Source organism: Melanerpes formicivorus, unplaced genomic scaffold (assembly GCF_026170545.1).
Source record: "Melanerpes formicivorus ecotype bairdi unplaced genomic scaffold, bMelFor1.0.p_v2 SCAF_2, whole genome shotgun sequence".
Classification (NCBI taxonomy): Eukaryota; Metazoa; Chordata; class Aves; order Piciformes; family Picidae; genus Melanerpes; species Melanerpes formicivorus.
The window spans coordinates 20,850,492-20,865,764 of NW_027142354.1; the positions used below are offsets into that span (position 1 = coordinate 20,850,492).

The 15,273-nt window shown below is 40.5% G+C and overlaps 2 protein-coding genes across 3 annotated transcripts in view; both read right to left on the bottom strand.

Annotated features, from left to right (window-relative positions):
• PLG (plasminogen) overlaps positions 1 to 6,016 on the bottom strand; it is a 31,349-nt gene extending 25,333 nt beyond the window's left edge. For both annotated transcript variants that reach the window (XM_068152777.1, XM_068152769.1), the window contains exons 1-2: positions 5,919 to 6,016; positions 2,429 to 2,564 (exon numbers count right to left, since the gene is read on the bottom strand). In XM_068152777.1, the coding sequence (XP_068008878.1) occupies positions 2,429 to 2,564; positions 5,919 to 5,967 (185 nt within the window). In that variant the 5' untranslated portion in view covers positions 5,968 to 6,016. The remainder of the gene's footprint in view (positions 1 to 2,428; positions 2,565 to 5,918) is intronic.
• Positions 6,017 to 14,179: 8,163 nt separating this feature from the next.
• LOC137448325 (plasminogen-like) overlaps positions 14,180 to 15,273 on the bottom strand; it is a 30,402-nt gene continuing 29,308 nt past the window's right edge. The window contains exon 19 of the mRNA XM_068152755.1: positions 14,180 to 14,488. Within this exon, the coding sequence (XP_068008856.1) occupies positions 14,330 to 14,488 (159 nt within the window). The 3' untranslated portion in view covers positions 14,180 to 14,329. The remainder of the gene's footprint in view (positions 14,489 to 15,273) is intronic.

Consider the following 15,273-nt stretch of genomic DNA (forward strand, 5'->3'; position numbering starts at 1 on the left):
TGTAAACTTACAAAATGTAATAGAATAACTTACAAAATATAATAGCATCTAAGGGAAACTCTTGATAAACTAATTTCTAAAGCTGCATTTTTCTGAACAAAAGGGGGAAAGAGCAATAGCAACATGACATTCAGTGGGGCAAATACTGACAAAGTTCATTCTGTAGCCCTATGAACAACTGGTATGGTCTCAGAGTGCCTCTGTTTCTTATATTTGCAAGGCCTCTCCCCAGAGGACATCTGGACTTGCTACTGGTAACCACATCCAGTCTGGGGAGTGCTGGTTGTCCTGGGTCAAAACTACGCTAGGGACTCTTTTATCAGATTCAAGCCCAACTCTCTGTAATGTCAAATTTTAATCAGGGATGTAGCTAATGAGCATGGTCCAACACACTGCCAAGGGGACAAGTCTGAAGTATTGAAGTGTTAATTTAACTAATTGGTCTGAAGCATAAACAGTGTTGACTTGTTGTTAAATGTCTGCCTATATGTACCTTTACTCCTCCAGATCCTTCCCTGCCAGATAGTGCCTGTTCCTTATTGGTTGCAAAAGAATTCACATAATTAACTGGGGAGGCAAAGATGAAACATTCACAGAATCACAGAATTTCAGGGTCTGGAAGGTGCCTCAAAAGGTCATCTAGTCCAACCCCCCTGCCAGAGCAGTATCACCTACACCAGAATACACAGGAATGCAACCAGTTACGTTTTGAATATCTCCAGAGAGGGAGACTCCATATCCTCCCTGGGCAGCCTGTTCCAGTGTTCTGTCACCCTCATAGGGAAATATTTTTTCCTCATATTTACATGAAACTTCCTATGCCTCAAGTTCCACCCATTGCCCCTTGTCCTGTCATTGGGCACCACCGAGGAGAGCCTGGCTCTCATGACTCAACTTTTACATACTTATAAACATTGATGAGGTCATCTCTCAGTCTCCTTTTCTCCAAGCTAAAGAGCCCCAGCTCCTGCAGTCTCTCCTCGAATGGAAGATATTTCATTCCCCTAATCATCTTCATGGCTCTGTTCTGGACTCTTTTAAGTAGCTGTCTTTCTTGAACTGAGGGGCCCAGAACTGGACACAACATTCCAGATGTGGCCTCAGCAGTGTAGAGTAGAGGGGGAGGAGAACCTCTCTTGACCTACTGGTCACACTCTTTCTAATCCACCCTAGAATGGCATTGCTGGCTCATGGTCATCATTCTATCCACAAGGACCCCCAGGTCCCTTTCGCCTTCACTGCTCTCCAGAAGGTCCATCCCCAACCTATACTGGTGCATGGAGTTGTTCCTTTCCAGGTGCAAGACTATGCTTGCTCTTGTTGAACTTCATTAAATTTCTCCCTGCCCAGCTCTCTAGCCTGTCCAAGTCTCACTGAATGGCAGCACAACCTTCTGGTGTATCAGCCACTCCACCCAGCTTCATGTCATCAGCACTGATGTCATACCAGTGTTAAGTGATGGTAGGCAGAAGCTAAGGAATGATACTATGTCTGAATATGCCTTTGCAAACTGTAAATATATAATCTGAATATACAGACATACCCTCTCTGCCTTCCTTCCTACCCTTCTGAGCCAAGTACTGCTAAAGCGCTGTCCTCTCTTTGTGATTTCTGGAGAGGGGACTGGGATCAAAGGCAATGGATGATACTATACTCAATCAGTCAGCAAACCTCTGTTATCATTCAGGGTTACACCTCTTTAAAATAAGTCTCATTTTGCCTTTTGAGCTAAACCACAAAATTATAAAATACATTTTAAAAGTCAGCAGTAAGGTATCCCTGCCTTGAATAAAAGCCGGATGGAGAGTGAAGTAATGATAATAGTCCTGAATACAGTCTACTGAGTTCAAACATGTATGCTGCAGAAGTGGTAGAACAGAAATTCATGAAGAGTAGAAGAGGAAAACCCTCAGCCTCCTATGTGAGAACTGCCTCCCACTACAGTAACAGGCTTCTCTCCTCAGTTCTCTAGCTGCCTGCTGTACTGCTGAAGGTCAATGGGCTCTGAGGCAGAAGACTGAGCAAAAACCTGTGATACCAACTGGTCAATGTCTTTTGTGCTTATGAGTCCCTTGCGTCTTGTTAAATATAAGTTCAGAAAAATGGCTTCACTGGAAGTAGAGTTTAGGATCATTAAGGTTTAGATGGCCATCTCTTTTGTCAAAGTAAATAAGTCCATAAGTCCAAATTCTAGTAATGTTCATAAAAAAATAAAAAGGGTGTATTTGCAAGATACTAGGAAATGCAATGAAAGTAAGCAATACCACGATCCCAGGCATTCTCTTTCTATATACCTTTTTTTTCCCCCATCAAGCCTCAGACACAAATACTCCTAAGAAATCCCTCAATAGTTCAGAGTACTGATAAATAAGGAAAACTGTTCCATCATCTGCAATGAAAAATATATATGGAAATTGTTGGAAATTACCTGCAAATAAATTTACTCTCAGTTTCACATCGCTCTGCACATTCCTCTTCACTATTTGTCTTATAAATTTGCTTTTTTGGATTCAGCAGCCAAGCTCCTTCTGTTTTCACATAGCTGTCTAGTATGTTTCCTTGCACTAAAAGGAAAAAGAGAGAATGAGTTAAAAATGTGAATGCTGAAATGAGAGTTTATTTCAAACTTTCACGTTAAATTCTGTGTTGCGTCATTGATAAACATTACAATTTAACTGCTGGAATAATGGGCCAATGGTAACAAAAGATTCATAAATCTTGCCTTTCTAGTATGGTACTGCATAGCATCACTGAAAACATAAGGCAGAGTTGTGCCTTGAACCATGTTCTGCGTCATTCTGAAAGTCATAACAAGTAACACAAACCTAAAGTGATGAGAATAGAGAAGATGACCCAAAGAGAAAAAGAGTTAGGTGTTTTAAAAAGCATAAAGAAAACATTGGTCATCCATCTTTGCAAGAAAACAGTGAAATGGTAATCAAGAAGGATGTGAAACAAAGATTGTTGCTTGTGGATATCTAGCCCATAAAATGACTTCAGTTTCATCAGCCACTCCACAGCTCCCCCTTTTCTAACTCTCTTGAAAGAAACAAGCCATCCTCAGTGACTGTGGTTATCACCATGCTCACGTTCAATTTGCCATTTTTGTGGCAACTGTCCATAACTTAACGATCAAGGCAGCAGATGTTCCCCTCCATTTCAGTGAATCTACACAAGACATTAAACTAGTAAATAAACTCACCTAGCAACTCTGGGCTCCAGCTGCAAGTGAAAAATATAGGGTACTAAAAAGTATAGCCATTTTTAGCAATAAGCTCCAAAAATGTACAATCCTTCTTATAAAGGGCTTTGTCATTTCATGCCTTCTTTTGCTGCTACAGCTATGCAATCTCAGAATACTTAGCTGTAGTCTACAGCACTCTGACTTTTATGACTTTCTGCTGTAGTGTCATGGAGTTGCATGAGTCCTGTGATATTTGCAGTTTCTTTATCAGATGAGCATATGACTCTACTGACAAAGCTACCTGTTCTGCATAGTTTCAACCCCAGACAGACAGTTGGCCCATGGTCTGTCCTACTCTGTGCCCTGTTTTTCTCTGGCTTTATGCAGCTGTTGAATAAAAGGCATACAGGTTATGAACCAGACCCTGAGTTCTCCCTCGTGCATGACAGCCATGACGAAGAAAGGGACTTCCATCTCTTTCTGACTCCTCTTTTTCTCAGTCGTAGCCCATTGACAGCAGGAGGGACAGTGAATTACTGCATGTAGACTAGGGATGAATTTGACCTTAAGGGGTGTCAGTTAAATAATGTGCATCAAATAAGAAGATAGTTGTTACAGAAAAAAAAAATTATGTAAAAGGCTAAAATAAAATGTCATGTAACAATCACAGGAATCACTGATCCCACTAGTTATGTCAAAACAAAAGTAGCATTAAGAAGAAATGAATGTTGAGAGAAATCATTATACTAGGTTAAAACCATATCATAGGTATGCTGCAATACTGGTGCTGAAACGTGTCCAGAGAAGGGCCACAAGGATGATCAGAGGGCTGGAGCACCTCTCCTATGAGGACAGACTGAAGGAGTTGGGGCTGTTCAGTATGCAGAAGAGAAGGCTCCGAGGTGACCTAATTGTGGCCTTCCAGTATCTGAAGGGGGCCTACAGGAAGGCTGGGGAGGGACTTCTCAGGATCTCAGGTAGTGATAGGACTAGGGGGAATGGAATGAAGCTGGAGGTGGGGAGATTCAGGCTTGATGTGAGGAGGAGGTTCTTCACCATGAGAATGGTGAAACCCTGGAATGTGTTGTCCAGGGAGGTGGTCGAGGCCCCATCCCTGGGGGTGTTTAAGAGCAGGCTGGATGAGGCTCTGGCCAGCCTGATGTAGTGTGGGGTGTCCCTGCCCATGGCAGGGGGGTTGGAACTAGATGATCCTTGTGGTCCCTTCCAACCCTGAATGATACTATGATACTATGATAATACATTCTACCAGGACAAGAATTCCTGTTGTGATACAGCTCCCATGCAACTTTAAATCTGTTCTGATTGGACACTGCAATAGTTTTGTCATTATGATTGTCACATTTGATTTTTAAAATATTGACAGGGCCATAATTTATTTGGGTCAGAAAAACATTTTTTTTCCCCCCCCCTCTTTTTTGTTATAATTACATAGCAGAGCACAATACTTAAAGAATAAAAAGATGCAAAATTAATAAAAATACAGTACATTTTCTTGCTTTCTGTGGAATTTTTCAGTGTTAGAAAGACATACTACTGTCTTATTCGGAAGTGCAAATATTTACCACCATGTGATAAAGGATTTGCTAACAAAAGCAGAGTGTTGCTGACGAATGCCCAAATTCTAGCTATTCCTCCCCCATATAATTTTTCTACTTATTAGAGAAGTGTATTTGATTTGAGTGAGGATATTCTTCTGGAAAAAAAACGGTGATAATTCTTAACATTAAATATCTAGATAAACGCTGGGGCATGTATCTAATATTTCTAGCTAAACCCGACCGATATATAACAACTGTTTCCTTTTTCATGTTATAAGACAAGATATGTAAAGTGTACTTCATTGAAGGTTTTTATATATGTTGGTGCACCTGTAACTATATTTTTAACTGCAATCACAACAAGATGTATAGTTATACAGAAGGCTCAAAAGATGTGCTGTCCGAATCTCATCGCTCTTTGAAGTTATTAGGACAGAGAATATTTCTTGCAAAATTGAAAATCTCTGTAAGACCAGCAATCTACTCAGTCCAAAAAGAGAGATATAAAGAGGTTTACCCAGTTCTTGTGCATCACAAATTATTTCACACTATCTTCCACAAAAACAGTCTTGCAGCACCAAAAATACTGCAGAAAGTAAAGCCGAGCAGATTTGGAACTTCCAACCACATGCAATGACGAATTTCCTGTTAAGGTTGTGGCTATGAAAAAGACTGGAACTCTAGTCTGCAGAAACCTTTTCCTTTTTCCCTATTTATTTATTTATTTATTTATTTATTTATTTAGTTTTTCACAATGTATTCACAAATTGTAAAACAACCAAAATAAGGGTCAGAGTACTTGGTAATGACAGAGAAAAGCCACAACCCCAGGATGAAAGGCTGACAAGAACAGACAACCATGTCTTGTATTGTGCCTTTGATAAGAAACTTTCCAAATGTGCCTCCGTTTCTGGCCATTTGTCATGTTTGCAGGGAGCCATTAGTCCCCTGCTCAGACACCAAAGCTGCTGCTCTTCTGATGTCTTTAGTGAACACAACACTGGAGAAACCATAGCTCTCTCTTCATTTAACAACAACTTGCTAGCCAGCAAGTCCCAATCCATTATTGTCCAGCGAAGTGGTGCTGGACTGCAGAGACTTACCTTCACCAAATAGAGTTTGCAACTGTTTGGCCCCCATCTTACCTAGGAAAGTGAAAGGCAAAGGACTCTTACCTGAGCTGAGCAGGAAAAGAAAGAGAAAGGCAGCTTTTCTGGGCCCCATTTTGGCCAAGCTGGAGGGTGCTGGAAGTCGTGTGTGTCAGTGCACAAAGTTTTATTGACTTACACTGGAGAGAGGCAGCATCAAACAAACAAGGAAGGTAGATTAAGTTAATGATTCTCCCATGCTGTGACCCCCTTTGCCATGGTGTGGCCATTCAAACAACCTTGAATTGGACGGATTACCAAATCCGACTCAGTCATTTGTACTGGACTATAGGAAATGTGAAGGCACTCTCCTGTTTTGTGGGACATATTTCACTTTCAAATGGTTAGGTCTTTGTCTGCTAGAGAATATAGAGGAATAGTGTTGGAGGAAAGCAAGGGAAATCATGTATCCAGGTAGAATTTGAATTGCATCAGTACACTAGAGTCCAAATGGAAATTTCTGCCATGCATATCTGCATTGATTTATAAGGACCAACTTGCATTTAATGTCAGGGTAACCATGATCATCAAATCCAGAAAATATTAACTCTGGAAAGCAGTTTAATTTTGCTTTTTATTACAGAATTCATTCTCACACACATTTTCTTGTCTTTTTTTTTTCTTTTTCTTTTTTTTTTTTTTCCCCAATCCCCCTTCTGTTTTGGAGCAACGTTTAGAGTTTGAGTTTCATAGCATAACTTTAGGCTTAAGACCCAATGATAGGTATTTACTGTTCTTCCTCAGAAGACACTAAACCTCACACTGCATGCATGAACTCATCCAGTGAGGGATGCCAGACTTTGCTCATCCGTGTGTTATCCTGATTTCAACATCAGATCATTCTGCATTTCCCAAGTGGCCTTTGCCTTGGAAAAGTTGCACTTGAATGTTAGGTCAACGGTGTTTCTTCAGAAAAACTTTTCTAAGCAAATGTGCTAGTGACTCCCCAAAGGCAGGAGGAGGCTGAATATTGGATGCAGACTCAAATAGGCACTTCTGTGTCATGCAGTTCAGTCTTCTGCAAATAAAGGCAAAAAGATCATAGAATCATGAGTTTCCCCAAAAACTAGTGAGACTACCCACTTCTTTGTTGCCCCACTCACTTTGAGCAGAAATTGGATTGTACCAAGGGCTTGGGATAAAGCTAGAGGTTGAGGAGTAAACATGTGAGAGATTAACTGCTACTTTACAGGCTGATCCTACTTGTATTTTTCTGCTATTTTTCTCCTGTATTGTGCTGTAAACCCAAGTTATTTAGTGGTCCTCTGTGCTTGAAGACGTTTTAATGCACCTTGTGAACACAGTTGTTTCCAAACTATCCTGGACATGTGAACACACCTTTGGCTACCAGTCAGCTCCATCTCCCCTCTGCAGCAAAGGACAGGATATCTGTAGAGGCCACTAACAAAGCAGATGAGCCCAGAATGGGTTTGGCTCGGCTCAGGAAGACACCTGAAGAGTGATAGGAGGAAGGTGTTGGGTACTATGGGATTGAGTTTATTGGGTCTTAGGAACAATTGCTCATTGAGAAAGAAGAATTAAACGAAGTAGCAAAGCACAAGGAAGGCCTCACTAGCAAGCAGGCTTTTGAGAACTACTCAAGTTTCTTTTAGCACCACCTGTTTTTTACCAATCTTAATCTCACTTTCAATTCTCACTCCAGATCCAAGGTTCTCTTGCCAGCTCCACACTCGCTGGACAGTGTCTTGTCCCCAGCCACAGCCAGCATCGCTCACCGGTCCACTTGCCTCCTTCCCACTAGATATTATCAGATTATGTTTTCTTCCTTACTTCGATGTAAAATTCTTTTTCGCACAGTTCTGCCCTCTCTAGCACCTCCATCATCCTTCCCCATCCTTTCCTATCCCCCACTTCCACTAAGGTATTCACTGGGTTACTGTGTTATGGTACATAGCTGGTGGAGACAGAGACAAAAACCACATATGTGGGTTAAATGCAGCTGTTTCTTCTGCTCAGGAGAGGTTTGAAAAACCTTGAGTTTTAAAGGAGTTTGTAAACCTCTTTGATGAAAATAATGCTTCAGAGATTTTAATCACATCAGGAGCTAGTTGTGATAGCCAAAATTGTGTTAACATGTGTCCAGGATAGTTTGGGAACCTCTGCATGCATTTTGTAAGCAAGCAGAAGCTTTCTCATCTTAAGTGTCTACACTCCCTCAGGTCTATAGCAACCGCCACTTTTAGGCCTAGGTCAGGTTCTTCTCTCAGTCTAATTGCTCTGAAGCTGGTTAAAATGCACCTCCTTCAGTGTGGATGTTTCTAATTTATGTCTGGAAAAAGGAAAGAAAACTTGTACTGCCACTTTTTTCAAAGCTGACAATGCAGATTTGGAGAAATATTATTCATCTCTGTCTTAATGAATCTGACTTTGTGATATTGTCAGCAAGTCATTGTGGTACAATAATGCTCATTCACTAAGGTTTCCATAAGAAAATGTCAAAACAGAAGTGTCTTTCATCTGCCAGATTGGCATTCTTCCCTGCTGTACTGGTACAAGGATATGGCATCACAGAGCATCATTTTTGAAAGGATCTCTTGAAAACTTTCAATTTATCTGTCTCCTTTTGTGTCTTTTCTCTTTTCCTGTTTTCCTTCTTAGATTCACAGTGTCTAAATCTTTCCCTAGTTCTAGTCTTGTGGTGTTTGTTCTCATTTATTTGACCACTGTGAGGTCTACCATAGGTGGAAGTTTATCAGATCTTATTTCAGAGTCAGAGTACATTAGTTAGCACAGTGGTTAAAATATAAACAATAGTAGAAGGCTTTTTAAATAGAAGTTGACCCTTGAAATTGGATTTACTGTAAGGTCAGGAAAAATCCCCTGAAAAAGAAATTGCCTACAATGTCAGAACACAGGTCACACTTTACTAAATTTATTCACATAATTTCCCTAAATTTCAGAGTCAGAAAAAAATCAGACAACAGTCACTCTAGATTTTTGGGTTTTGCTAAGTGAAGAATGGACCAATAGTAAGATTCAGTTCCTTGGAGGGAAAAATCTCATGAGGCAGCTCTAAGGAAGGGCACAGCTGCAAGACTGCAGTGAGCATGAACTAAAGGATCTCCTACAAGAGCTCCAAAGGATAATACTATGCTTTAGATCCATGGGTAGCTGAGAATCAGGAAGATATGTTTCCTTTCTTTTCAAAGGCAACCAGAACAAATGACAGAAGTCAAGACTTATATAGCCTTGATTCAAAGAGCTAGAGGGAACTTTGCGCAGGGTGGGAAGGGGTTTGGGAAGGAAAATGTAGTCACAATGAAAGTCAGTGCTGTCCTTGTTCTACACATGAAGCAATACAGAGGGCAGAAGAGCTGGTGGATGAAGTAATCTCTGCAATTTCTACCTACAGACACAAAAATATCCAAGGAAAGGAAAGTGACGGTGCCAGTATGGAGACACAGAAAGGATACATTTCCAGTAGTGAAAGTTTTAGTCTTTGAGATGTTCATTTGTTCTGGCTCCTACCAAGTATAAGAAACAACCATAATGAAGTCAGACAGACATACATGAAGCAGAGAGGTTAGGAAGTGAGCAGACTGAGTGACATCTTTATAATAAAAATATCTAGAGAATGAACTACTTAAATTTCTGCATTGTTGAACAAACATTTGGTAAAACACAGACCCTGCAATTGCCTTTAACAGAGCTGTGAAGAGCATTAATGTCATAGGGAATCTGACAGCAGCTTTTACTGGAGATGATTAAGAGAAGGTGCAGTCCATTCCGTGCCTTCAAAGCAAGGAGAGGAAGAGTGAATTCACCTGTAAATACTTAGAAGTTGTGTCTAGTTCAGCAGCAGTGGCATTTAGCACTCAGTGTGCTGTAAGTTTTTGTACATGAGAGACAACTTCATGTCACTACTAGGTAGGAGGGCAAAAACATTCTCTGTTCCCTACAGAGAGATCTTTGGAGAAACCATAGCTAAGCTAAAGGATGGCAAACAGCAGAGAGACCCAGTGGGCACCTTTGAGTCCTGCTCAAGTAGGACTAGCAGTAGCACCATTTTGAGAAATGGTTCAGCAAACACAGAAGAGACTGCTGTAGCCTACTCTACATTTCTGTTAGTGGGAGCATGTACTGAATGCAACTTTGTCCTTTCTTGATTTTGCTATCCTTCTAGTGTACTGTGGATGCCACCCTGCCTGCAAGTGCTAGCCACTCTTTACCTGTGGGGCTGCACAACAGAAACAGAGAAGCAGCATATAAGGCCTGAACTTCAACCTGTATGTCTGTTTTTCTTCTTAATTGAGTTTTCTTCCTGGGAGAACCTGTAAGAAACTGTTTGTACTCAGGCTCCTGCCTGGCAGGTCATGGCTACACTATTTTGGGTGTAGCAGGCAAGTAGTCCCTGTCTCCACTGACCCAAACCACAGGATTCATTTGTGACTGCTGCTCTTGAGCAGAGGGGAAATTTTTGAGCTTTTATCAGTCCTTCCTCCCCTAACTAGCAATTCAGCTTAACCCTTTGACCCTTTGTATTTGGATGTGGGTGAGGGCTATTTGCAGCAGAATGTGGAAGAGAAAATGAAGAAAAGAAGCATAGCCACTATTCAACTTCTGGTTAGAAAAGCAGAGGAAAGAATGTGTGGAGAAATTTTGTGTCCCAAAGACCTAAACAAATGCTTAATATTTGTAAGGCTCTGTTCTGGTATTTTTTGTACATACAGAGCGATCCCTGCTGCAGTGTTTTGTTTACTGATGGTTCCAGCTAATGATGAAACCAACTGTCTAGAATGTCACTGTTTCAGAAAAGAGGGACAAGAAACCTCTATTTTCCACTCAATGTACATATTAATATTGCCAGTGCAGTTTCTACTTCTCAGTTACATTTAGGCTTATTTCTATGCTTGTTTTTGACTTGTTAACTTGCACAAAGGAAGGGGGTTATAATTAATTTAATCTTAATGAAACAAAATGCTAAAAGGGCAAAGCAGCAAATGACCTTACTATATTCCATTTAAGGCTGTGTGGAGTGTGATCAGTTCAAGATATGTTGAGATGTGAGTTCATGTCAGCAAGGTGAGAATATCACCTTCAGATCTAGTTTAGCATTTTTTCAGATTGTGCACATGTGTGTATGGCTATGTGAGAGAGAGGGCATTTATGTGTGTGGGTATAACATATAATGCTGTCTTTCTTTACAAGTAGATTGTGAAAGTGTTTGCAATGGTTTCAGTTTAATAGATGTTTTATATAAATCCTTTATTCTTTAACAATTTTTATGTCCCTATGCAAAAAGACCTTAATACTAGGTTTCACAGCTTGCATTTGCTGGAGGCAGAATTGGAAAAGTTGTTTTGGTTTGGATTTCTTTTGTTTTTCAGGAGTGTCATATAAACTCCTGAGCTAATCATAGAATCATAGAATCAACAAAGTTAGAAAAGACCTCAAAGATCATCAAGTCCAACCAGTCACCCAAGACCTCATGCCTATTAGACCACGGCACCAAGTGCCACGTCCAATCTCCGCTTGAACACCTCCAGGGATAACAACTCCACCACCTCCCTGGGCAGCCCATTCCAATGGCTGAGATCAGGAAATTCTACATGAGAAATCAGGGAAAATTTGCTGATCAATTTTAACATTTGCCCTTATTATATTTTAATCCAAAGTAAATTTCTGAAATATATGTCATTTGCATGTATGATGTGTCCAAAAGACTGAGCATATCATGTTCTGTTTTTGCCAAAGAAAGTGTAGATATATGGAATTCATCACAAGCAACAAGGTGAATGGAAGTGAAGTGTAAACTTAAATAGATTATGCCATGAGCAGCTGGAATTATCTTCGTATTTTTTTCCCCAATCATATTTTCAATGTCTGCAGCACCTTCCCTGGTTGCAAACTGCTCATTAGTCTGGTAACATCTTATATAAGAGAACTTGTTAAAGAAAATTCAAACACTGGTGTTAGAATCAGAGTCTAAGTTCCTAACTTCTGTGACCATGTATTACCACAGCCTAGCAGTAGTGCATTGCATTGTAAATACAAAAATATATTTATTACTTAGACACACCAGAAGACTGCAAAATGCAAGAGTAGTGTATCACTATGTGCCAAAACGAGGACAGAAAACTGATAGGAAACAAAGAGCTCCCAAGTAATGGAACAGCCACAACCACAGTAGTTTTCTCAGCTGGAGAAAATATTGCAGGATTTCCAGACTACATTCTCATAAAAGCTACAAAAAAAGCCCCAAGAAAGACACAAAACTGTATCAATAAAAGACTCAAATCTGTGGAACCAAGTCAAAGATGATTCAGAGAATATTGTAAAGTGAAGGCCAAAGGGAGTCTTCAGCCTCTGAGAATGTTCTGTAGCAAGAGAATGGACTACTAATGAATAACATGGATTTCTGAGAAAGAATCCTGCTTTTCAAACATCATGCAAAGTGACATTAAATTTCTCACATTGTTAGAGTCCAGGGAGAACTACACAGATGGTCACCTCAAATCTAATCAAATAGTGCAGAGAGGTATTCTGAGAAGAACATCCAGGGAGAATTGCCTTTTTCAAACCTTCAGATCAAGTAGTATTATCTTGTAGTAGTATTATGAAACAGCAGCAGTATCTCAGTGGGGTTGCTGGGTCCCACGAGGAGTATGCAGATGCACACATCTGTGCAACTGTGATCTGTGAATTACAGGCAGACTGTATAAAATGTCTGCAGGCAAGGCTACCCCCTATGTCAGGAGACCCTTTAAAGACACAGTTCAGCATCTCTTAGCAAAAGATGGTATCAAATACCCAAAATTTTCATTACCAATGCCTATAGGAAGTTAAGAATGTCTGATAGGCACCAAGAGAATCAGGAACTATTTCTGGGTCTGGCCAACTATTACAGATGTTTTGCACCAATGTTTTTGAAGGAACAGAGCTACTGGCAGAACTTATAAAAACAACAGTACATGGGAAACAGAAAACAAGTGGCCAGATGTCAGCAAGCCTTTCATGTGCTCCAGAAAATATTGTGGCCAATGTATTCTATTCTATTCTGAAAGTATCCAAGGTTACTGAGCATTCAACTCAAGAAAAATTTTTGGGCTGTATTACTATGGAAGAATGAGGGAGAGACATACTTGAGAAGAAAACTTGTGCAACTAGAGCGTGTGTTTATAATATCAAGTCTGGTAAGACAAGGCAAGCATCAGTGCCCTGGCACCCAGCTTCACTTGTCCAGCACTCTGAGATATCCTTACCTCTTCTGGAAATAAACTGACAGAACAGTTTAATTCCTGAACTTCGTCAGAGCTGAGCTGTTAAAGTCACAAGTGATTGCAGGGTTTCTAAGAGCCTCACAAACATGTTAACCATACTATATGCCATGCAACTCACCGCTTTTCCCACTGGTGTGGGTAGCTGTTTTTTTTTGACATGCAGACATCTAACCTAGGAAGGTTAGGTGTTTGCAGAGTGCAGCACAAAGCTCTGCTTGGGTGGTGAGTGCAGGGGGAACTAGTCCCAAGAAGAAGAAATTCCACCAGGCCTTTATCCAGTTCCTAGTAGCTCAGGCTTACCTTTTCCTTACCCAAAGCAGCAGCTAGATCTGATTGCTACTTCTTATTCCTGGAGCAGCAACAGAAAGGAGAGCAGATTACAGTGTTAGGTACAGGGGTAGGTCCAATTTGGGATAAAGCTACTTGCAGAGGGCAGACTTTGTACTTTCATGCACAGAAAAGAACAGAGATGAAGACAATTTCATGAGCCAGAGCACGGCTCAAAAGAAATGGATGAACCCAAAAGGCATCCCTTCTGGGATGGCGAGGGGAGGTGAGGGGGGTACACCTGTCAGTCTGTCCCAGATCTTTTGCATCCAACTCTTAATCTCCTCCAAATGAGGTATGGAAGTGGGGCAATATTTATACATCATTATCTACAATTCTGCAGTGTGTGTGTGGAGGGCTTCAGTCAAGTCATCATTCCTGGTTTTTTTTTTTTTCAGTTGCACAAGACATTCCTTGTGTTTGGGTTTTTGGTTTTGTTTGGTTGGTTGGTTTTATTTTTGTTTTAATGCAACTCATCTGGTCAGCAGTGTTGCAGATGGAAGGATGGAACAGTGGGCCTCTGCCTTGCTCCTCCTATTGTCCTTGATGCCATAGCAACACAGACCACCAGGTCTCCACCCTGCCCCTGTATCTGCTCTGGTCACCATGTGTTTATTAGCAACTCCGGGCTCAGTAATTTTCCACTGTTTTATGCTTCCCACAGGAACTGTACAGCCAGTGTCATATGCAAGACAGTTGACTTACCCAGGCACAACACAGACTGACAGTAATAAATGGTCAGCTTGACTGTTGCTTTGCAATAACTACTTATGCTCAGCCAGTAAGGATATTTATTTAAGATTCTTATGAATTATTACAATTTTTAAACCATACTTGGACTGCTTCCCAGAAGTTATCCTGCATCTAGATTCAGTGGACAATCATTGTATTCTTGATCCAAGAAAGAAAACTAGGAATTCGGACAAAAACAGGCTTTGATGGCTGGGTACAGTCTAGTCCCCAAGAGGTGACTCCATATTGGACAAATCTATCCTTATCTTGGCAGATCAGAGGTCCTCCAACTTCAGCCTAGGAGGAGAAGAGAGAATAAGGTTACTCCTCTAGACACTACACATGCCAACAGCAAAATATTGGCAAGAATAATATTGTGATAACTCTGAAGGCCTCAAAATATGCCCTAGGCAAGAGCTGTAGAGTGTTTTATTAGACCTGCTCGGATTAAAAAAAAATGGGTAAAAAAATCAAAGGCAAATTCCACACACACAAAAAGAAATTTCTTAATTTCCACATCCTCTGACCCACTTGATCTTGGACAAAATTAGTTTAATTGTTTTAACGATGTTCCTTAAAATCCAATGATTAGCAAGGGTGTCAATGAATCCACTGTCCATGCTCAAAAATATCATTTGCACTGGCAGTCTTCAATGTCTGCATACACAGACCAGCATTTGCTTTCTGACTTTTGCCAAGTGCTAGCTACTAGCCTCTCACTGAAAAGCTCTCAGTGTGATAGCCTCCTTTAAGAGAAGCACATTTAAAAAACCTTTTCTATATACTTCTGAAAATTAGAACACTGGAAGCACTTCAAGCTTTATTTAATCAAGGGATGTGGTACAACTCAAGGCTGCACCAGAAACAGTCACTATGTTCCCCTCTGTCTTTGGGAATGAAGGGAATTTCATGTAGTATATTACAGGCTTTATTTCAGGTGAGATGTGTTATTCACAACACTAGGTTTCTATGAGTATAATATGCCAGCATGCAGTTCTGGGAAGGTGAAATCACCCAATGCAATTTCCCTTTAATTCTGGTTGATAGTATGAATGAGAAGAAAGTACAACGTATACCTCAGT